The sequence below is a fragment of the Nematostella vectensis genome, chromosome 12, assembly GCF_932526225.1.
Source record: "Nematostella vectensis chromosome 12, jaNemVect1.1, whole genome shotgun sequence".
In the NCBI taxonomy this organism is placed as follows: domain Eukaryota; kingdom Metazoa; phylum Cnidaria; class Anthozoa; order Actiniaria; family Edwardsiidae; genus Nematostella; species Nematostella vectensis.
The window spans coordinates 14,668,788-14,693,519 of NC_064045.1; the positions used below are offsets into that span (position 1 = coordinate 14,668,788).

The 24,732-nt window shown below is 40.3% G+C and overlaps 1 protein-coding gene and 1 long non-coding RNA gene across 2 annotated transcripts in view; one reads left to right on the top strand and one right to left on the bottom strand.

Moving 5' to 3' along the window:
* LOC5520190 (protein HID1) overlaps positions 1-20,940 on the bottom strand; it is a 44,542-nt gene extending 23,602 nt beyond the window's left edge. Inside the window, exons 1-5 of the mRNA XM_048719964.1 lie at positions 20,782-20,940; positions 20,522-20,671; positions 17,314-17,377; positions 17,003-17,097; positions 16,656-16,694 (exon numbers count right to left, since the gene is read on the bottom strand). Coding sequence (XP_048575921.1) covers positions 16,656-16,694; positions 17,003-17,097; positions 17,314-17,377; positions 20,522-20,671; positions 20,782-20,847 — 414 coding nt within the window. The 5' untranslated portion in view covers positions 20,848-20,940. The remainder of the gene's footprint in view (positions 1-16,655; positions 16,695-17,002; positions 17,098-17,313; positions 17,378-20,521; positions 20,672-20,781) is intronic.
* Positions 20,941-20,948: 8 nt separating this feature from the next.
* On the top strand, positions 20,949-21,358 carry LOC116603653. Its single transcript, XR_004290717.2, has 2 exons — positions 20,949-21,086; positions 21,157-21,358. It is a non-coding gene; the product is annotated as an uncharacterized LOC116603653 (long non-coding RNA).
* Positions 21,359-24,732: the final 3,374 nt, after the last annotated feature.

The window sequence follows — 24,732 nt, forward strand, 5'->3', positions numbered from 1 at the left end:
TGTCTCACACAGATAATGGGTATGTACAACAGCAACATATACACGGTAGGTATGTCTCACACAGATAATGGGTATGTACAACAGCAACATATACACGGTAGGTATGTCTCACACAGATAATGGGTATGTACAACAGCAACACATACACACGGTAGGTATGTCTCACACAGATAATGGGTATGTACAACAGCAACATATACACGGTAGGTATGTCTCACACAGATAATGGGTATGTACAACAGCAACATATACACGGTAGGTATGTCTCACACAGATAATGGGTATGTACAACAGCAACATACACACGGTAGGTATGTCTCACACAGATAATGGGTATGTACAACAGCAACATATACACGGTAGGTATGTCTCACACAGATAATGGGTATGTACAACAGCAACATATACACACGGTAGGTATGTCTCACACAGATAATGGGTATGTACAACAGCAACATATACACAGTAGGTATGTCTCACACAGATAATGGGTATGTACAACAGCAACATATACACGGTAGGTATGTCTCACACAGATAATGGGTATGTACAACAGCAACACATACACACGGTAGGTATGTCTCACACAGATAATGGGTATGTACAACAGCAACATATACACGGTAGGTATGTCTCACACAGATAATGGGTACGTACAACAGCAACATATACACGGTAGGTATGTCTCACACAGATAATGGGTATGTACGACAGCAACATATACACGGTAGGTATGTCTCACACAGATAATGGGTATGTACAACAGCAACACATACACACGGTAGGTATGTCTCACACAGATGGTGGGTATGTACAACAGCAACATACACACGGTAGGTATGTCTCACACAGATAATGGGTATGTACGACAGCAACATATACACGGTAGGTATGTCTCACACAGATAATGGGTATGTACAACAGCAACACATACACACGGTAGGTATGTCTCACACAGATGGTGGGTATGTACGACAGCAACACATACACGGTAGGTATGTCTCACACAGATAATGGGTATGTACAACAGCAACATACACATGGTAGGTATGTCTCACACAGATAATGGGTATGTACAACAGCAACACATACACACGGTAGGTATGTCTCACACAGATGGTGGGTATGTACAACAGCAACATACACACGGTAGGTATGTCTCACACAGATGGTGGGTATGTACAACAGCAACATACACACGGTAGGTATGTCTCACACAGATGGTGGGTATGTACAACAGCAACATACACATGGTAGGTATGTCTCACACAGATAATGGGTATGTACAACAGCAACATATACACACGGTAGGTATGTCTCACACAGATAATGGGTATGTACAACAGCAACATATACACACGGTAGGTATGTCTCACACAGATAATGGGTATGTACAACAGCAACACATACACGGTAGGTATGTCTCACACAGATAATGGGTATGTACAACAGCAACATATACACGGTAGGTATGTCTCACACAGATAATGGGTATGTACGACAGCAACATACACACGGTAGGTATGTCTCACACAGATAATGGGTATGTACAACAGCAACATATACACGGTAGGTATGTCTCACACAGATGGCGGGTATGTACAACAGCAACATACACATGGTAGGTATGTCTCACACAGATAATGGGTATGTACAACAGCAACATATACACGGTAGGTATGTCTCACACAGATAATGGGTATGTACAACAGCAACATACACACGGTAGGTATGTCTCACACAGATGGTGGGTATGTACAACAGCAACATATACACGGTAGGTATGTCTCACACAGATAATGGGTATGTACAACAGCAACATATACACACGGTAGGTATGTCTCACACAGATAATGGGTATGTACAACAGCAACATATACACACGGTAGGTATGTCTCACACAGATAATGGGTATGTACAACAGCAACATATACACGGTAGGTATGTCTCACACAGATAATGGGTATGTACAACAGCAACATATACACACGGTAGGTATGTCTCACACAGATAATGGGTATGTACAACAGCAACATATACACGGTAGGTATGTCTCACACAGATGGTGGGTATGTACAACAGCAACATATACACACGGTAGGTATGTCTCACACAGATAATGGGTATGTACAACAGCAACATATACACGGTAGGTATGTCTCACACAGATAATGGGTATGTACAACAGCAACATATACACACGGTAGGTATGTCTCACACAGATAATGGGTATGTACAACAGCAACATATACACGGTAGGTATGTCTCACACAGATAATGGGTATGTACAACAGCAACACATACACACGGTAGGTATGTCTCACACAGATAATGGGTATGTACAACAGCAACATATACACGGTAGGTATGTCTCACACAGATAATGGGTATGTACAACAGCAACATATACACGGTAGGTATGTCTCACACAGATGGTGGGTATGTACAACAGCAACATATACACGGTAGGTATGCCTCACACAGATGGCGGGTATGTACAACAGCAACATATACACGGTAGGTATGTCTCACACAGATAATGGGTATGTACAACAGCAACATATACACGGTAGGTATGTCTCACACAGATGGTGGGTATGTACAACAGCAACATATACACGGTAGGTATGTCTCACACAGATGGTGGGTATGTACAACAGCAACATACACACGGTAGGTATGTCTCACACAGATAATGGGTATGTACAACAGCAACATATACACGGTAGGTATGTCTCACACAGATGGTGGGTATGTACAACAGCAACATATACACGGTAGGTATGTCTCACACAGATAATGGGTATGTACAACAGCAACATATACACGGTAGGTATGTCTCACACAGATAATGGGTATTTACAACAGCAACATATACACGGTAGGTATGTCTCACACAGATGGTGGGTATGTACAACAGCAACATATACACGGTAGGTATGTCTCACACAGATAATGGGTATGTACAACAGCAACATACACACGGTAGGTATGTCTCACACAGATGGTGGGTATGTACAACAGCAACATATACACGGTAGGTATGTCTCACACAGATGGTGGGTATGTACAACAGCAACATATACACGGTAGGTATGTCTCACATAGATAATGGGTATGTACAACAGCAACATATACACACGGTAGGTATGTCTCACACAGATAATGGGTATGTACAACAGCAACATATACACGGTAGGTATGTCTCACACAGATGGTGGGTATGTACAACAGCAACATATACACGGTAGGTATGTCTCACACAGATAATGGGTATGTACAACAGCAACATATACACGGTAGGTATGTCTCACACAGATAATGGGTATGTACAACAGCAACATATACACACGGTAGGTATGTCTCACACAGATAATGGGTATGTACAACAGCAACATATACACGGTAGGTATGTCTCACACAGATGGTGGGTATGTACAACAGCAACATATACACGGTAGGTATGTCTCACACAGATAATGGGTATGTACAACAGCAACACATACACACGGTAGGTATGTCTCACACAGATAATGGGTATGTACAACAGCAACATACACACGGTAGGTATGTCTCACACAGATAATGGGTATGTACAACAGCAACACATACACACGGTAGGTATGTCTCACACAGATGGTGGGTATGTACAACAGCAACATACACATGGTAGGTATGTCTCACACAGATGGTGGGTATGTACAACAGCAACATATACACGGTAGGTATGTCTCACACAGATGGTGGGTATGTATGACAGCAACATATACACGGTAGGTATGTCTCACACAGATGGTGGGTATGTACAACAGCAACATACACATGGTAGGTATGTCTCACACAGATAATGGGTATGTACAACAGCAACATATACACACGGTAGGTATGTCTCACACAGATAATGGGTATGTACAACAGCAACATATACACGGTAGGTATGTCTCACACAGATAATGGGTATGTACAACAGCAACATATACACGGTAGGTATGTCTCACACAGATAATGGGTATGTACAACAGCAACACATACACACGGTAGGTATGTCTCACACAGATAATGGGTATGTACAACAGCAACATATACACGGTAGGTATGTCTCACACAGATAATGGGTATGTACAACAGCAACATATACACGGTAGGTATGTCTCACACAGATAATGGGTATGTACAACAGCAACATACACACGGTAGGTATGTCTCACACAGATAATGGGTATGTACAACAGCAACATATACACGGTAGGTATGTCTCACACAGATAATGGGTATGTACAACAGCAACATATACACACGGTAGGTATGTCTCACACAGATAATGGGTATGTACAACAGCAACATATACACAGTAGGTATGTCTCACACAGATAATGGGTATGTACAACAGCAACATATACACGGTAGGTATGTCTCACACAGATAATGGGTATGTACAACAGCAACACATACACACGGTAGGTATGTCTCACACAGATAATGGGTATGTACAACAGCAACATATACACGGTAGGTATGTCTCACACAGATAATGGGTATGTACAACAGCAACATATACACGGTAGGTATGTCTCACACAGATAATGGGTATGTACGACAGCAACATATACACGGTAGGTATGTCTCACACAGATAATGGGTATGTACAACAGCAACACATACACACGGTAGGTATGTCTCACACAGATGGTGGGTATGTACAACAGCAACATACACACGGTAGGTATGTCTCACACAGATAATGGGTATGTACGACAGCAACATATACACGGTAGGTATGTCTCACACAGATAATGGGTATGTACAACAGCAACACATACACACGGTAGGTATGTCTCACACAGATGGTGGGTATGTACGACAGCAACACATACACGGTAGGTATGTCTCACACAGATAATGGGTATGTACAACAGCAACATACACATGGTAGGTATGTCTCACACAGATAATGGGTATGTACAACAGCAACACATACACACGGTAGGTATGTCTCACACAGATGGTGGGTATGTACAACAGCAACATACACACGGTAGGTATGTCTCACACAGATGGTGGGTATGTACAACAGCAACATACACACGGTAGGTATGTCTCACACAGATGGTGGGTATGTACAACAGCAACATACACATGGTAGGTATGTCTCACACAGATAATGGGTATGTACAACAGCAACATATACACACGGTAGGTATGTCTCACACAGATAATGGGTATGTACAACAGCAACATATACACACGGTAGGTATGTCTCACACAGATAATGGGTATGTACAACAGCAACACATACACGGTAGGTATGTCTCACACAGATAATGGGTATGTACAACAGCAACATATACACGGTAGGTATGTCTCACACAGATAATGGGTATGTACGACAGCAACATACACACGGTAGGTATGTCTCACACAGATAATGGGTATGTACAACAGCAACATATACACGGTAGGTATGTCTCACACAGATGGCGGGTATGTACAACAGCAACATACACATGGTAGGTATGTCTCACACAGATAATGGGTATGTACAACAGCAACATATACACGGTAGGTATGTCTCACACAGATAATGGGTATGTACAACAGCAACATACACACGGTAGGTATGTCTCACACAGATGGTGGGTATGTACAACAGCAACATATACACGGTAGGTATGTCTCACACAGATAATGGGTATGTACAACAGCAACATATACACACGGTAGGTATGTCTCACACAGATAATGGGTATGTACAACAGCAACATATACACACGGTAGGTATGTCTCACACAGATAATGGGTATGTACAACAGCAACATATACACGGTAGGTATGTCTCACACAGATAATGGGTATGTACAACAGCAACATATACACACGGTAGGTATGTCTCACACAGATAATGGGTATGTACAACAGCAACATATACACGGTAGGTATGTCTCACACAGATGGTGGGTATGTACAACAGCAACATATACACACGGTAGGTATGTCTCACACAGATAATGGGTATGTACAACAGCAACATATACACGGTAGGTATGTCTCACACAGATAATGGGTATGTACAACAGCAACATATACACACGGTAGGTATGTCTCACACAGATAATGGGTATGTACAACAGCAACATATACACGGTAGGTATGTCTCACACAGATAATGGGTATGTACAACAGCAACACATACACACGGTAGGTATGTCTCACACAGATAATGGGTATGTACAACAGCAACATATACACGGTAGGTATGTCTCACACAGATAATGGGTATGTACAACAGCAACATATACACGGTAGGTATGTCTCACACAGATGGTGGGTATGTACAACAGCAACATATACACGGTAGGTATGCCTCACACAGATGGCGGGTATGTACAACAGCAACATATACACGGTAGGTATGTCTCACACAGATAATGGGTATGTACAACAGCAACATATACACGGTAGGTATGTCTCACACAGATGGTGGGTATGTACAACAGCAACATATACACGGTAGGTATGTCTCACACAGATGGTGGGTATGTACAACAGCAACATACACACGGTAGGTATGTCTCACACAGATAATGGGTATGTACAACAGCAACATATACACGGTAGGTATGTCTCACACAGATGGTGGGTATGTACAACAGCAACATATACACGGTAGGTATGTCTCACACAGATAATGGGTATGTACAACAGCAACATATACACGGTAGGTATGTCTCACACAGATAATGGGTATTTACAACAGCAACATATACACGGTAGGTATGTCTCACACAGATGGTGGGTATGTACAACAGCAACATATACACGGTAGGTATGTCTCACACAGATAATGGGTATGTACAACAGCAACATACACACGGTAGGTATGTCTCACACAGATGGTGGGTATGTACAACAGCAACATATACACGGTAGGTATGTCTCACACAGATGGTGGGTATGTACAACAGCAACATATACACGGTAGGTATGTCTCACACAGATGGTGGGTATGTACAACAGCAACATATACACGGTAGGTATGTCTCACACAGATAATGGGTATGTACAACAGCAACATATACATGGTAGGTATGTCTCACACAGATGGCGGGTATGTACAACAGCAACATATACACGGTAGGTATGTCTCACACAGATGGTGGGTATGTACAACAGCAACATATACACGGTAGGTATGTCTCACACAGATGGTGGGTATGTACAACAGCAACATATACACGGTAGGTATGTCTCACACAGATAATGGGTATGTACAACAGCAACATATACACGGTAGGTATGTCTCACACAGATAATGGGTATGTACAACAGCAACACATACACACGGTAGGTATGTCTCACACAGATAATGGGTATGTACAACAGCAACACATACACACGGTAGGTATGTCTCACACAGATAATGGGTATGTACAACAGCAACATATACATGGTAGGTATGTCTCACACAGATGGCGGGTATGTACAACAGCAACATATACACGGTAGGTATGTCTCACACAGATGGTGGGTATGTACAACAGCAACATACACACGGTAGGTATGTCTCACACAGATGGTGGGTATGTACAACAGCAACATACACACGGTAGGTATGTCTCACACAGATGGTGGGTATGTACAACAGCAACATATACACGGTAGGTATGTCTCACACAGATAATGGGTATGTACAACAGCAACATACACACGGTAGGTATGTCTCACACAGATGGTGGGTATGTACAACAGCAACATATACACGGTAGGTATGTCTCACACAGATAATGGGTATGTACAACAGCAACATATACACGGTAGGTATGTCTCACACAGATAATGGGTATGTACAACAGCAACACATACACACGGTAGGTATGTCTCACACAGATAATGGGTATGTACAACAGCAACACATACACACGGTAGGTATGTCTCACACAGATAATGGGTATGTACGACAGCAACATACACACGGTAGGTATGTCTCACACAGATAATGGGTATGTACGACAGCAACATACACACGGTAGGTATGTCTCACACAGATAATGGGTATGTACGACAGCAACATACACACGGTAGGTATGTCTCACACAGATAATGGGTATGTACAACAGCAACACATACACACGGTAGGTATGTCTCACACAGATAATGGGTATGTACGACAGCAACATACACACGGTAGGTATGTCTCACACAGATAATGGGTATGTACAACAGCAACATATACACACGGTAGGTATGTCTCACACAGATGGCGGGTATGTACAACAGCAACATATACACGGTAGGTATGCCTCACACAGATAATGGGTATGTACAACAGCAACATATACACACGGTAGGTATGTCTCACACAGATAATGGGTATGTACAACAGCAACATATACACACGGTAGGTATGTCTCACACAGATAATGGGTATGTACAACAGCAACATATACACGGTAGGTATGTCTCACACAGATAATGGGTATGTACAACAGCAACATATACACACGGTAGGTATGTCTCACACAGATAATGGGTATGTACAACAGCAACATATACACGGTAGGTATGTCTCACACAGATGGTGGGTATGTACAACAGCAACATATACACACGGTAGGTATGTCTCACACAGATAATGGGTATGTACAACAGCAACATATACACGGTAGGTATGTCTCACACAGATAATGGGTATGTACAACAGCAACATATACACACGGTAGGTATGTCTCACACAGATAATGGGTATGTACAACAGCAACATATACACGGTAGGTATGTCTCACACAGATAATGGGTATGTACAACAGCAACACATACACACGGTAGGTATGTCTCACACAGATAATGGGTATGTACAACAGCAACATATACACGGTAGGTATGTCTCACACAGATAATGGGTATGTACAACAGCAACATATACACGGTAGGTATGTCTCACACAGATGGTGGGTATGTACAACAGCAACATATACACGGTAGGTATGCCTCACACAGATGGCGGGTATGTACAACAGCAACATATACACGGTAGGTATGTCTCACACAGATAATGGGTATGTACAACAGCAACATATACACGGTAGGTATGTCTCACACAGATGGTGGGTATGTACAACAGCAACATATACACGGTAGGTATGTCTCACACAGATGGTGGGTATGTACAACAGCAACATACACACGGTAGGTATGTCTCACACAGATAATGGGTATGTACAACAGCAACATATACACGGTAGGTATGTCTCACACAGATGGTGGGTATGTACAACAGCAACATATACACGGTAGGTATGTCTCACACAGATAATGGGTATGTACAACAGCAACATATACACGGTAGGTATGTCTCACACAGATAATGGGTATTTACAACAGCAACATATACACGGTAGGTATGTCTCACACAGATGGTGGGTATGTACAACAGCAACATATACACGGTAGGTATGTCTCACACAGATAATGGGTATGTACAACAGCAACATACACACGGTAGGTATGTCTCACACAGATGGTGGGTATGTACAACAGCAACATATACACGGTACGTATGTCTCACACAGATGGTGGGTATGTACAACAGCAACATATACACGGTAGGTATGTCTCACACAGATGGTGGGTATGTACAACAGCAACATATACACGGTAGGTATGTCTCACACAGATAATGGGTATGTACAACAGCAACATATACATGGTAGGTATGTCTCACACAGATGGCGGGTATGTACAACAGCAACATATACACGGTAGGTATGTCTCACACAGATGGTGGGTATGTACAACAGCAACATATACACGGTAGGTATGTCTCACACAGATGGTGGGTATGTACAACAGCAACATATACACGGTAGGTATGTCTCACACAGATAATGGGTATGTACAACAGCAACATATACACGGTAGGTATGTCTCACACAGATAATGGGTATGTACAACAGCAACACATACACACGGTAGGTATGTCTCACACAGATAATGGGTATGTACAACAGCAACACATACACACGGTAGGTATGTCTCACACAGATAATGGGTATGTACAACAGCAACATATACATGGTAGGTATGTCTCACACAGATGGCGGGTATGTACAACAGCAACATATACACGGTAGGTATGTCTCACACAGATGGTGGGTATGTACAACAGCAACATACACACGGTAGGTATGTCTCACACAGATGGTGGGTATGTACAACAGCAACATACACACGGTAGGTATGTCTCACACAGATGGTGGGTATGTACAACAGCAACATATACACGGTAGGTATGTCTCACACAGATAATGGGTATGTACAACAGCAACATACACACGGTAGGTATGTCTCACACAGATGGTGGGTATGTACAACAGCAACATATACACGGTAGGTATGTCTCACACAGATAATGGGTATGTACAACAGCAACATATACACGGTAGGTATGTCTCACACAGATAATGGGTATGTACAACAGCAACACATACACACGGTAGGTATGTCTCACACAGATAATGGGTATGTACAACAGCAACACATACACACGGTAGGTATGTCTCACACAGATAATGGGTATGTACGACAGCAACATACACACGGTAGGTATGTCTCACACAGATAATGGGTATGTACGACAGCAACATACACACGGTAGGTATGTCTCACACAGATAATGGGTATGTACGACAGCAACATACACACGGTAGGTATGTCTCACACAGATAATGGGTATGTACAACAGCAACACATACACACGGTAGGTATGTCTCACACAGATAATGGGTATGTACGACAGCAACATACACACGGTAGGTATGTCTCACACAGATAATGGGTATGTACAACAGCAACATATACACACGGTAGGTATGTCTCACACAGATGGCGGGTATGTACAACAGCAACATATACACGGTAGGTATGCCTCACACAGATGGCGGGTATGTACAACAGCAACATATACACGGTAGGTATGTCTCACACAGATAATGGGTATGTACAACAGCAACATATACACGGTAGGTATGTCTCACACAGATAATGGGTATGTACAACAGCAACATATACACGGTAGGTATGTCTCACACAGATGGCCGGTATGTATGACAGCAACATATACACGGTAGGTATGTCTCACACAGATAATGGGTATGTACAACAGCAACATATACACGGTAGGTATGTCTCACATAGATAATGGGTATGTACAACAGCAACATATACACACGGTAGGTATGTCTCACACAGATAATGGGTATGTACAACAGCAACATATACACGGTAGGTATGTCTCACACAGATGGCGGGTATGTACAACAGCAACATATACACGGTAGGTATGTCTCACACAGATAATGGGTATGTACAACAGCAACATATACACGGTAGGTATGTCTCACACAGATGGTGGGTATGTACAACAGCAACATATACACGGTAGGTATGTCTCACACAGATAATGGGTATGTACAACAGCAACATACACACGGTAGGTATGTCTCACACAGATGGCGGGTATGTACAACAGCAACATATACACGGTAGGTATGTCTCACACAGATGGTGGGTATGTACAACAGCAACATATACACGGTAGGTATGTCTCACACAGATGGCGGGTATGTACAACAGCAACATATACACGGTAGGTATGTCTCACACAGATGGTGGGTATGTACAACAGCAACATATACACGGTAGGTATGTCTCACACAGATGGCGGGTATGTATGACAGCAACATATACACGGTAGGTATGTCTCACACAGATGGTGGGTATGTACAACAGCAACATATACACGGTAGGTATGTCTCACACAGATAATGGGTATGTACAACAGCAACATACACACGGTAGGTATGTCTCACACAGATGGTGGGTATGTACAACAGCAACATATACACGGTAGGTATGTCTCACACAGATGGTGGGTATGTACAACAGCAACATATACACGGTAGGTATGTCTCACACAGATGGTGGGTATGTACAACAGCAACATATACACGGTAGGTATGTCTCACACAGATAATGGGTATGTACAACAGCAACATATACATGGTAGGTATGTCTCACACAGATGGCGGGTATGTACAACAGCAACATATACACGGTAGGTATGTCTCACACAGATGGTGGGTATGTACAACAGCAACATATACACGGTAGGTATGTCTCACACAGATGGTGGGTATGTACAACAGCAACATATACACGGTAGGTATGTCTCACACAGATAATGGGTATGTACAACAGCAACATATACACGGTAGGTATGTCTCACACAGATAATGGGTATGTACAACAGCAACACATACACACGGTAGGTATGTCTCACACAGATAATGGGTATGTACAACAGCAACACATACACACGGTAGGTATGTCTCACACAGATAATGGGTATGTACAACAGCAACATATACATGGTAGGTATGTCTCACACAGATGGCGGGTATGTACAACAGCAACATATACACGGTAGGTATGTCTCACACAGATGGTGGGTATGTACAACAGCAACATACACACGGTAGGTATGTCTCACACAGATGGTGGGTATGTACAACAGCAACATACACACGGTAGGTATGTCTCACACAGATGGTGGGTATGTACAACAGCAACATATACACGGTAGGTATGTCTCACACAGATAATGGGTATGTACAACAGCAACATACACACGGTAGGTATGTCTCACACAGATGGTGGGTATGTACAACAGCAACATATACACGGTAGGTATGTCTCACACAGATAATGGGTATGTACAACAGCAACATATACACGGTAGGTATGTCTCACACAGATAATGGGTATGTACAACAGCAACACATACACACGGTAGGTATGTCTCACACAGATAATGGGTATGTACAACAGCAACACATACACACGGTAGGTATGTCTCACACAGATAATGGGTATGTACGACAGCAACATACACACGGTAGGTATGTCTCACACAGATAATGGGTATGTACGACAGCAACATACACACGGTAGGTATGTCTCACACAGATAATGGGTATGTACGACAGCAACATACACACGGTAGGTATGTCTCACACAGATAATGGGTATGTACAACAGCAACACATACACACGGTAGGTATGTCTCACACAGATAATGGGTATGTACGACAGCAACATACACACGGTAGGTATGTCTCACACAGATAATGGGTATGTACAACAGCAACATATACACACGGTAGGTATGTCTCACACAGATGGCGGGTATGTACAACAGCAACATATACACGGTAGGTATGCCTCACACAGATGGCGGGTATGTACAACAGCAACATATACACGGTAGGTATGTCTCACACAGATAATGGGTATGTACAACAGCAACATATACACGGTAGGTATGTCTCACACAGATAATGGGTATGTACAACAGCAACATATACACGGTAGGTATGTCTCACACAGATGGCCGGTATGTATGACAGCAACATATACACGGTAGGTATGTCTCACACAGATAATGGGTATGTACAACAGCAACATATACACGGTAGGTATGTCTCACATAGATAATGGGTATGTACAACAGCAACATATACACACGGTAGGTATGTCTCACACAGATAATGGGTATGTACAACAGCAACATATACACGGTAGGTATGTCTCACACAGATGGCGGGTATGTACAACAGCAACATATACACGGTAGGTATGTCTCACACAGATAATGGGTATGTACAACAGCAACATATACACGGTAGGTATGTCTCACACAGATGGTGGGTATGTACAACAGCAACATATACACGGTAGGTATGTCTCACACAGATAATGGGTATGTACAACAGCAACATATACACGGTAGGTATGTCTCACACAGATAATGGGTATGTACAACAGCAACATATACACACGGTAGGTATGTCTCACACAGATAATGGGTATGTACAACAGCAACATACACACGGTAGGTATGTCTCACACAGATGGCGGGTATGTACAACAGCAACATATACACGGTAGGTATGTCTCACACAGATGGTGGGTATGTACAACAGCAACATATACACGGTAGGTATGTCTCACACAGATGGCGGGTATGTATGACAGCAACATATACACGGTAGGTATGTCTCACACAGATAATGGGTATGTACAACAGCAACATATACACGGTAGGTATGTCTCACACAGATGGTGGGTATGTATGACAACACATACACACTGTAGGTATTTATTATATACATAGTGAGAAATACTCACTGAAAACATATTCAGTAAATTTTCGTTCGTTCACTGGCAAATCAGAGGCGCGAACGAGGTTTTTTCACCGTAAAGAAAAGTCATTCGTGGTTTTGATTGGACGAACAATATTTTTTCACTGCACCTTAACGGCATCAATCCCAACGCGGGAAGATGGGTAGCATTGCATGCCACTTTTGTTATTGAGCTCCTTTGAGCGAGAGAATGAAATTTTACTGTGAAAATTGAATACAAAGTGTTCAAAATGGAAGACAATAGATTTGCTACTCTCAATGACACTGTAGAGGATTATGTAGAAAGTCTTGAAAACAAAAATACAAAGGGAAAAACCGAGCGAGATGTAAGGCTGTTAAAACGCTGTCTAACATCACAGTCTTGTGCGTGACATTAGCGACAGAGACAGATCCAATTCAATGTAAGTTTCTGTCTGTCTTCAACTGAACCGTCAAACAGCACAAACCTCGGAGCCTCTGCAGCTAAGTATAATAAAATGTTATGTAATAAGCTTGTTATAAATTTCTCAGTATGTATATAATAAACAAAATACGGCATGGAAAGTGCTCTGTACAGGTTTTATTCACTCACGACATTGTTTTGTATAAAACTACTCACCCGTTCGCTGCACTCACTCGTTCGTTTTTTGATACTGCACAACTCGTGAATAAAAACCATACGTGCGCACTTTTCATGTAGTATTCTCTATGTATCACACAGATGGTAGGTATGTATGACAACACTGCACATGGGCAATTCCATGTCAAGGATGGGACATTCAAAAACAGTTTTAAATGCCTGTCAAGTCTAGAGAAATTTGTATTTATAGAAGAAAGACATTCCCAGTCTTTTAGCAAAAAAAATAAGCTACCTTTAAAACAACTAAATTATATATATTTTTTTAATGTGTGTTGCGGATGTGACACAATTGTCAACCTTATATTTTACAGAACTAGTGCCTTTCTCTTAAGGTAATACCGGAGGTTATCGTTTAGGCTGGAAATCGCCTAAAAGTATATCCATACCAAAGATCGTACTAAAATATTCATCGTCGCCGATTTTCAAGAAATACCGCCCTTTTACTATGCTCGAAAAATCGAATTTAAAATCGGGTTTTTCGCGCGAATTCATGAAATGTGAGCTTTAAAACATTGAGCAAAGCACAACGGAGATTGGGAGTAACACCTAGTTCACACTTCATTATGTCCAGCAAACGTCAAATCACTTCAAGTTCATATGCAAATTTTCATCATTCGCCTCGCTGCTCAAGTTTCACTCGAGCTTCTACAAGTATAGAACTCAAACCAAAGAAGGATTTTCGCTTTTATGGGTTTATTTGAAGCATTTCACAGACCTTTTAACTTCACCACTCTCTGAAATAAACCCAATAAACGATCGAAACCGCATCTTCCCGCTAGGAAGGAGGCAAGACTTCCGAGCGTAGGTATCTTTTCAGTTTGCGTGGTTCAAAGCGAAATCGTAGTCCAGCCAAAACACCACGAACTGACGAAGCGAATTGCAGAACCGCAATTCTATGTGTTGCTTTAATTTGTTCGTTTGTTTTCGATGTACAGTAATAAGAGGTCTTGTGTCACTCGATACATGTCTCATGCTGCGAACTGAGCAAACCATCCATTCACACCTAAGTCAGTTTCCCGCCAAACAAAGCATGCTGTAGCTTGACCATATAAGGTTTATAGGACCATATAGAGCGAAAAATAAGGCTTATTACCGCTGTTTCAGTTTCACGGGCTCACGAACATGCTGACACAACAGACTACGAATGAAGACTCAATTCCCGAAAGATTTCAGCGAAAAATCCTGCTTTAATCGCCTGAAGAAGCATCAAACACATTTGTAGCAAAGTTTGGTTCAAGCTATTTTACTAGCGTTTAAATATTTCTGCATGAAATTTTAAGAAAAGCGAGAATACTGCAAAATCTAAATTCTCAACGGAGTGCGACATCCTCAAACAAATTCTCTTCGAATGCGGGTTGATATTCAATTTTTTCCAATCATCATTCTTATTTCGCTCACCCAAAAAATTCAAATGAATATTTTGTGTCGCACTCCGGCTAGATTTTTTTTAAATAACTAAGGAAGGTGCTTACCAATTTTTACATAGATAGCTTGCATAGTCGCAGAGAAATTCGCCACGAAGTCGAAATTTGACAAGTTCCCCTGGCTCTCAGATTGCGGGTATCAGATTTCGCATTTTCCCAAGGATTGACTCGAAAATATTTTTCCTATAAACCTGAATAACTTCTTAAACTTGTCCTGAATTTTTAAAGGAATTTGGCTTTTGGTGAAGAAGATATCACAGCTCAAACTTGGTAAACAATTTCCAGGAAATAGCCTCCGGTAGTACCTTAAAGGAATTTGGCTTTATTAGTATTATATGAGAGTAAGGAATCACTTACAATCTCAGCCCCAGACATCATCCCTTCATCCAACTCCACCTGGAAAAGCCAATTTTTGGTATTAACGGCACAATAAACAAGAAGAGCTGTATCTATACTCTGGAAGCAACAACCTCCCCACCCTACCCCAGTCATCATTCAATCGTGTTTACATAACATTTCTAGCTGCCACGGACAGTGAAACATTGATATACCAATATAGCAAGGAGCCATGAAATTGCTATATCAATGAATTATATTGTTTTATCAATTTTTTTAAGGGGCCTGTAAACAATATCTTATATCAAGGGTATAATTATTTTTTTTGCAGCACCGGTATATCAAGGTTCTACGGTATCAATGCATACCTGTGATGGTATGGTAGACCAGAAAAAACCTCTCCAGTCAGGGTCTTCAAAGATGTATGGGATAAACCGAGTCAGCAAGCGCACACAGTTTAACACTGAGGAGAAAAACAAGAATTATTCCACTGGAGAAAGGTGCTCAAAGACGTACTAAGGGATAAACCAAGTCATCAAGGTGCTCAAAGACGTAATGGATAAAAAGAGTCTTAAAGGTGCTCAAAGAAGTAAGGGATAAATCAAGGAAGAAAGCACATTTCTCTATAATACTGTATCTGCTTATCATATTTATCTACTTATCAGCAAAAGCTGCTTACCTGTGAGTTGTTCCTGGGGTGAATGACATCCTGACAACGTTGCACGGTGGAGCTTCTCAACACACTGCAACACAAACAACACATAGAAAAGTTACTACCGGTTTAAAATACTCTTAGTGGAGCTTCTCAACACAGACAACACATAGAAAAGTTACTGCAGGTTTAAAATACTCTGAGTGGACCTTCTCAACACAGACAACACATAGAAAGTTACTGTAGGTTTAAAATACTCTGAGTGGAGTTTCTCAACACAGACAACACATGGAAAGATTACTGTAGTTTAAAAATATTTTGAGTGGAGCTTCTCAACACAGACAACACATAGAAAGATTACTGCAGGTTAAAAATATTCTGAGTGAAGTTTCTCAACACAGATAACACATAGAAAGATTACTGTAGTTTAAAAATATTTTGAGTGAAGTTTCTCAACACAGATAACACATAGAAAGATTACTGCAGGTTAAAAATATTCTGAGTGAAGTTTCTCAACACAGAAAACACAAAGAAAAGTTACAACTGCAGGTTTAAAATACTCTGAGTGGAGCTTCTCAACACAGACAACACACAGAAAGATTACTGCAGATTAAAAATATTCTGAGTGAAGTTTCTCAACACAGACAACACATAGAAAGATTACTGCAGATTAAAAATATTCTGAGTGAAGTTTCTCAACACAGACAACACATAGAAAGATTACTGTAGGTTTAACATGGAGCTTCTCAACACAGACAACACATAGAAAGATTACTGTAGGTTTAACATGGAGTTTCTTAACACAGACAACACATAGAAAGATTGCTGCAGATTAAAAATACTCTGAGTGGACCTTCTCAACACAGACAACACATAGAAAGATTACTGTAGATTTAACATGGAGTTTCTTAACACAGCAGTATCAAGTACTCAGTAGTGTATAAGCAGAACTCAAAATACAAGGGACAAGTCTGGGCCTACAAATTTAGTCCCTTATACATAATATTTTATATGTGAATGCAATGCTATGCACACTTTCACTTGTTGATCAACTAACATTTCCATATGACCCACTAAAAAACTACATAACATTTTGCTTTCTCAATAATACAATAGATAAATGTATAAAAAATATCATACAAACTCTTTGACTAAAAACAATGGAATTTTTTGTGTCCATAAGCTGCCATACGGCACACACACTAGGGGTATAAGGGAAACAAGGAGCTTGGTCTATTCATACAATGAAAACAAACAACAAATAGAGCTAATTATTCAATCAGGCTTTCAAAATACAGTATGCAACCGGCAGATGCAAGACACCCAGGTTAGTGTGTTTCACAACTGGAACAGGGCTTTCATTAACTTGCAGAGTAGGCAGCAGCAGATTGATAAGTAGGGGTTGGAAGTAATTTTTAGTTTAAATAAATCTTAAGCCGACTTTAAAAAAAAGTAGCCAGCACTCGGTGGAAAACCGGCCGCTTGGGCCTAATGAAACCCCTGCAGCAGCTGAAGATTTGGTAGGGATTAGACAAACGAATCTACATAAATAGCATGTTTCCTCTACAGTCTAAGCAGGTTTCTTTAATTTTTATTTCATTGTCACTTAATGATGATTACACTATACTGTACTGGACTGCCAGCCTAAGCATTTGCTTTATTAGATACAAAAATAGCACGTTTATCATATTTTTCTGATGGATCAGAGAAAATTTAAGGTTAATCTGCTTAATTTTAAGATGAAAACTAACAAAATATCAAGCAATTTTCATCAATTGGCATCACAAATCTTGAACAAGGAAGTCTGTAGCAATAATTTCGGTATCTTTAGAAACATACACATATCAGTGATCATGTTTGCCATGCTTCCATTGGAATTACTTTTTGAAAGCTGTTACAATTGATTCTGAATTCTCCAAAACACTCTGTTTTCCTGAGTTACTTTCCAGATATCAATTACAGCTTGTCTATATGCATTCCTATATAATTTCACAAACTTTGAAAATGCTTATCATGGCAGTGGAAACCGTGCTGATTTACCTGTAGCATATATCCAAAGCTGCTATACCCTGAAACTATGTAAAATCATGTAAGCTGATACACCAACCTTAGCAATGGACTAACAGAAGTTCTTTAATGGCACTAAAGCACTCTCTTAGCATGGAGACTTAGCATGGGAACAATTGCCCAGGAAGTTAAGCAAAAGGAACTAATTTTATTAGACACATAAACAGTGGAAATAAATTCTGAGATAAAAGGGAAGCATTTACAATGATAATTAAAATAAACATAAAACATGAGAATATCACCAATGAAAACAAAACCAATTTTAGGATTTTTGACTAAAAATTATATTCTTTTACAAACAAGTTTTTTTGACAACAAGCCACATTATTTTGTCTGTATCTGTCAAGGCATCCTGACTTTCATAAATCCTTTAATTAGCACAAACCAATCCGAAGAACACATGGTACTACTAAGACACAGAAGATAAGGAGATAAAAAAATTATCAAAAAAAAAACATTGTATTAGCGATCTTGAAAAAAGAACCTGATTATTACAATTGAGTGGTACTTAGTAAAATCCATGTACAAGAGAAAACTAAATTACTAAACAATCACTGCTAGTAGAAAAGAATAAATAATTAATATTTGTAACTCATATGGTTGATGGATCAAACAATTTTAAAATATTACAAAACAAAATGGTACACAGAAAGGCTAAGGAGGAATTATTAAAAATCCGTATCTCATGGAATATTAGTAACAGATTAAAAAAGCCATTTTGATAACTGAACGATTAAATTAAAATATAAAATACAATTATTGCATAGCGGCATATACAGTACTAAGAGCTTATTTTGTTCATATATCAATAACAGGAAAATCTAATTTTTTGCTGTCAAGGAGTGAAATAAATAACTTTTAATACATTCTAAATGGCATAAAACGATAGCTATACTATCGCGAGGAGTAATTCATTGAATTTCAAAACAAATGATTGCAGTGTGTTATCTGTAAAAAAGACTATCATGGCGAGCGAAAATTAAGATCCTTGAGAGCCGCTACTAAAAAATAGTATAAAACGGCTGCTAAATGGCTCGTAAAATAATATGCCCTTCGCTCAATTTTCTTGACATGGTAAAGAGATTCATTTAAAACTTAGGACTTGCTACGTGTGAGTTTGAGTAAAACAAAGTTAAAATCGACGCTCGAGTAAAAATAGATATTTTACCTTGCACGAAAGTGTGGCTAAATTAGATGGGTTTTCGTCCCTTAAATTTCGTATCTCAGCAGCAGGAATAAGGGTGAACACATCGCTTATAGTTGCTGCGGATTCCGACCAGAATTGGTCCCAGAAAGCGTCATCATTTGGTTCTGCTGCCTGAAAATACAAGGACAACATCCGCCATCAAGACCACAACACCGCCACACAGCACTCGATTCAAGGCAGGAAAATTCGCAGAAATCACGCGTAAAAGCGGCTGCACGTACAGATTTCTTAGTGGTCAGTTGTACGACGGCTTTCCTGAAGTTTAGCTTGCTTTCTGTTCCCCCCATTGCAAGCTGTTGTATAAGTGGAGTGTTCACTTCTCCCTAAACCGCCCGCCATCAACACCTTTGTTGGGCCCGTGGACGCGAATACGCATGCGCGAGTTGACACTGGCCCAGCCTCCCGCGATCAAGGGACCAGACAAAGAGCCCAAACCAAATTTACCTAAATCGGGAAGACCGTACTTTTAATTACGGTTCATTTCTGATATTTGTTTGATCGATAATTAGATTTTTAATACGTGGTGGTAAGTTTAATCTTTTGATTTTTTTATTGCGTAAACAGATATTTGCGGTCACCCTTTGCTTTTTTTCCAGAGTGCACCTCCACCCATTCACTGAAAGCCAAAACAAAGGACTAGCGAGTACAAAAAATAGACGAGTTCCAGCTACATTTTCAAATATAAATTACCCAACCGAACAATTTAATTTACAAGTTAACCATGGATGAGGTAAATATCGGAGAGAGAACCAGCGATTGTTTAACAGACAATGAATGTGCGCCTACAAACAAACAGCAGAAGACATGGGAAAAGAGTTTCGATTGTGATCTGTGGTAAGTTGTTAGTTTCACCTAACGGTCGAGATCAGCACAGACTTACACATTTTGGTGAGAAGCCACACTAATGCGATCAATGCGGTAAATGCTTCTCACAAAGCGGAAACTTTAAAAGACATGGTTTTGAATGTGAACTTTGAGGAAAATAATTCACGAATTCAGGAAATCGTAATCAACACAGAGAAAAGCATTGTGGCAACAAGCCGTTCAAATGTGAGCAATGTGGTAAATGCTTCCCAGAAATAAGAGACAACATGGCCGACACGCATGCGTAATAATGCACATACAATGTCAAAATGGCTGCCATTTATTATAAGGAAATGTGGGGAGACATCACAATCTATCAATTTTTTTGTTTCAGAGATTTTGGGCTCACGATGCAGGACTCGAAAAAAAAAACCCTTGCCATTCGAGTGATGCACTTTCCGTTCAAACGATGCCAGAGAAAGCCCTATAATTGTTCCTTGGACATTGCACTTTTGTTCGCTTGAGAGCATACAATCCTCCATACATTCTCTGTAATTTCATTGAAATCGGGCATAAAAGTAGTCGTTTAAAAGGTAGAACTGTTCGCCGCATCACAGGTGCAGGACTCGAAATTGGTAAATCGACTATCCTTCTATCAAATTGGCCAATAAAATAGGCAGTAGCGCCTTCCAATCTTGTTCCCGAAGAAATAACATTTGATGTAGTTATGCCTAGTTCAGGAACCATTATTGTTGTCTTTAAGATACAGACTGAAGTAAGGAAAACGGTGCGCTCCGCAAGAACTACTTCTCTCCGTTCGTCCGTTCTCCATTTTGTTTTTAAACGGCCCCACGGCTTTCTGGGATAGACACAGGGGAACCATAAAGCCTTTCTAAAATACATTTTTTTTTAAATTTGCGCATATAATGTTTTCCAACCTCAGCAAGACTGCCGCACTTCCATTATCATTGGACGTATCAAATCAGAGATGCCCCTTGCACGTTTAAATACCGCTAATACTACTTTTATTGGGAATTTTAGTCAACCTGATTAAAAACTTCTAGTGTTACAACAAAAGGGAAGCCCCTTTTGAATATCGTTTTTATTTGTAATACCGCTGTTATTCCTCGCGGGCCTAGCAAAATGTGAGCCCAGAGAAACCGCTGGCTAATGTCCCTTATTTCTGGGAATGTACAGGAGCTGCTAGACTCAAAGACCATATTCTGCACACTGGAGAAAAGCCATATCAGTGTTCCCAATGTGGGGAATGCTCTGCGAAATCTGGCAATCATAAGATTCATGTTCTTATACATTCAGGAGAGAAGCCATATAAGTGTCCTCAGTGTAATAAGATCTTTAAACAGCGCGGTGATGTCAAAATGCATGCTCTTATACATTCAGGAGAGAAGCCACATCGGCGTCCTCGTTGTGGTGAATGCTTTAGACGGACTAAAGACCTCACAAGACATCTTCGTACACATACTGGGGAAAAGCCGTATCAATGTCCTCAGTGTGCCAAATGGTTTGCAGATACTAGTGGTTAACAAAAGCATTCTGTTGTACACTCTGGACAGAGACCATATCAATGCGATCAATGTGGTAAATGCTTTACACAGGCTGGAGCCCGCAAAAAAAACATGCTCTTACACATTCTGGAGAGAAGCCATATCACTGTCCTCAGTGTGATGAGAAATGCTTTACCCAGGCTGGAGACCTCAGAAGACATGAACTTAGACATTCAGGAGTAAAGGGCTAGTACCCTCAAAGCACATTCTTTTTCACATTCTGAAGTTAAGCCATTTCAGTGTACCCAATGTGATAAAAGCTATCTAGATGCCAGAAATCATATTGCTAAATTACATACATAAATCTAATAAGCAAAATAACTAACACTCTCTAACTAGGAGGCCTCCTTTTGAGAGCCAAGCTAACAAAACTAGCTTGAGAAACTCGCCCAAAAATAACAAAATGGATACATGCCCCTCAAATAACACTAATGTATGCACATTTGATTGATAAAACCTGTTAAGGCTGCAGGACTTCTTAGAGTAAAATTCTCAACAAGTTCCTTGTGCTCACATTTTGTTAATAAAGAACTAGATGAAGTCATATTGTCCTATGGTTCAAAGGATTGTCTTTTATATTTAACATACAGGAAGAACATCTGTTTCCCCTTTTTCTTACCACTTTCTCATTTATCATCTAGCTCGCAGTGATGCATGTCTCATGTTATAATAAGCAACTGCCCAGTGTGCACCTTTCTTAGATTTCAATGATGACAGATGATGATACAATATTATTTGTGTTTTTTTTTTGTAAAGCACCCCCTCCAGAGTGTGGCCATTTCTAATTTTTGTGTTTGCCCCCCCCCCCCCTCCCGTAAAAGTAACTCGCCTTTTACCTTTGGAATTTACAGACCAATCACCCTAAAAATGTGAGGTGCTGTACTAGGATTTTTCACTGGATACTTTATTCAGACTTCCTAAACAAGATCTGTAACTTGATAACACGAAAGTTCTCTTCACTAATTCTTATAATTTTTAGAATATCTTGAAAATAAATTGATGAAAACGAAAATTGTGATTCGCATCTATAGATAGGAAATCAGCGTCACTAGCATTGAAGAAAACGTGATGTCTCACACAACAGAGAAGGCAACTACAGTAGCCAGCATTTGTATTTTCCCATATGAAATGAGAAAAATTTGAAAGCCTACAAGTCATGATAAATTCCATGTAATAACATACATATGCTAATTGTTTTCAATATTTAGCTAACTTAGCTAAATCATTGAAAGCCACACAAATGCGATCAATATGGCAAATGCTTCTCGCAAAGCGAAAACCTTGAAAAACATATTTTGCACTGTGAACAGAAGCCACACAAGTGTGAAACATGTGGTACATAGTTAAGGTATGTTTATGCCCCTAAGAAACATTCCCACACCCAATCTGAGAAGGGACCATTACATAGCTTGGATAGCACAGACACTGTGGTGGTGAAAGGGTTTTAAAAAACGTCTTGTACCCTTAAAAGGCACTCTCGAGTTCATTCTGGAGAGAAACTAGCTACGGCAACAATTAAAATTTGTGCAATGTGGTAAATGCTTTACAGAAGCTGCTGTCTGCTACATCTAGAGAAAAGCCATATCTGTTGCCAATGTGGTAAATGCTTTGTAAAATCTGTAACTCATGAGAAATAAAGAAACTAATATTTTTGCTATGGTTTGAATATTCTGCTAACTCAGCTAAATCGCTTTCTGGTTTCAATAATTGAGAAGCGCAGGCCTTTGTCTTGTAATTATCTTTCAATTATTGGAAAGTAGACAATTATTAATTAATTAACCTACACCTACGAACAGTCTTATA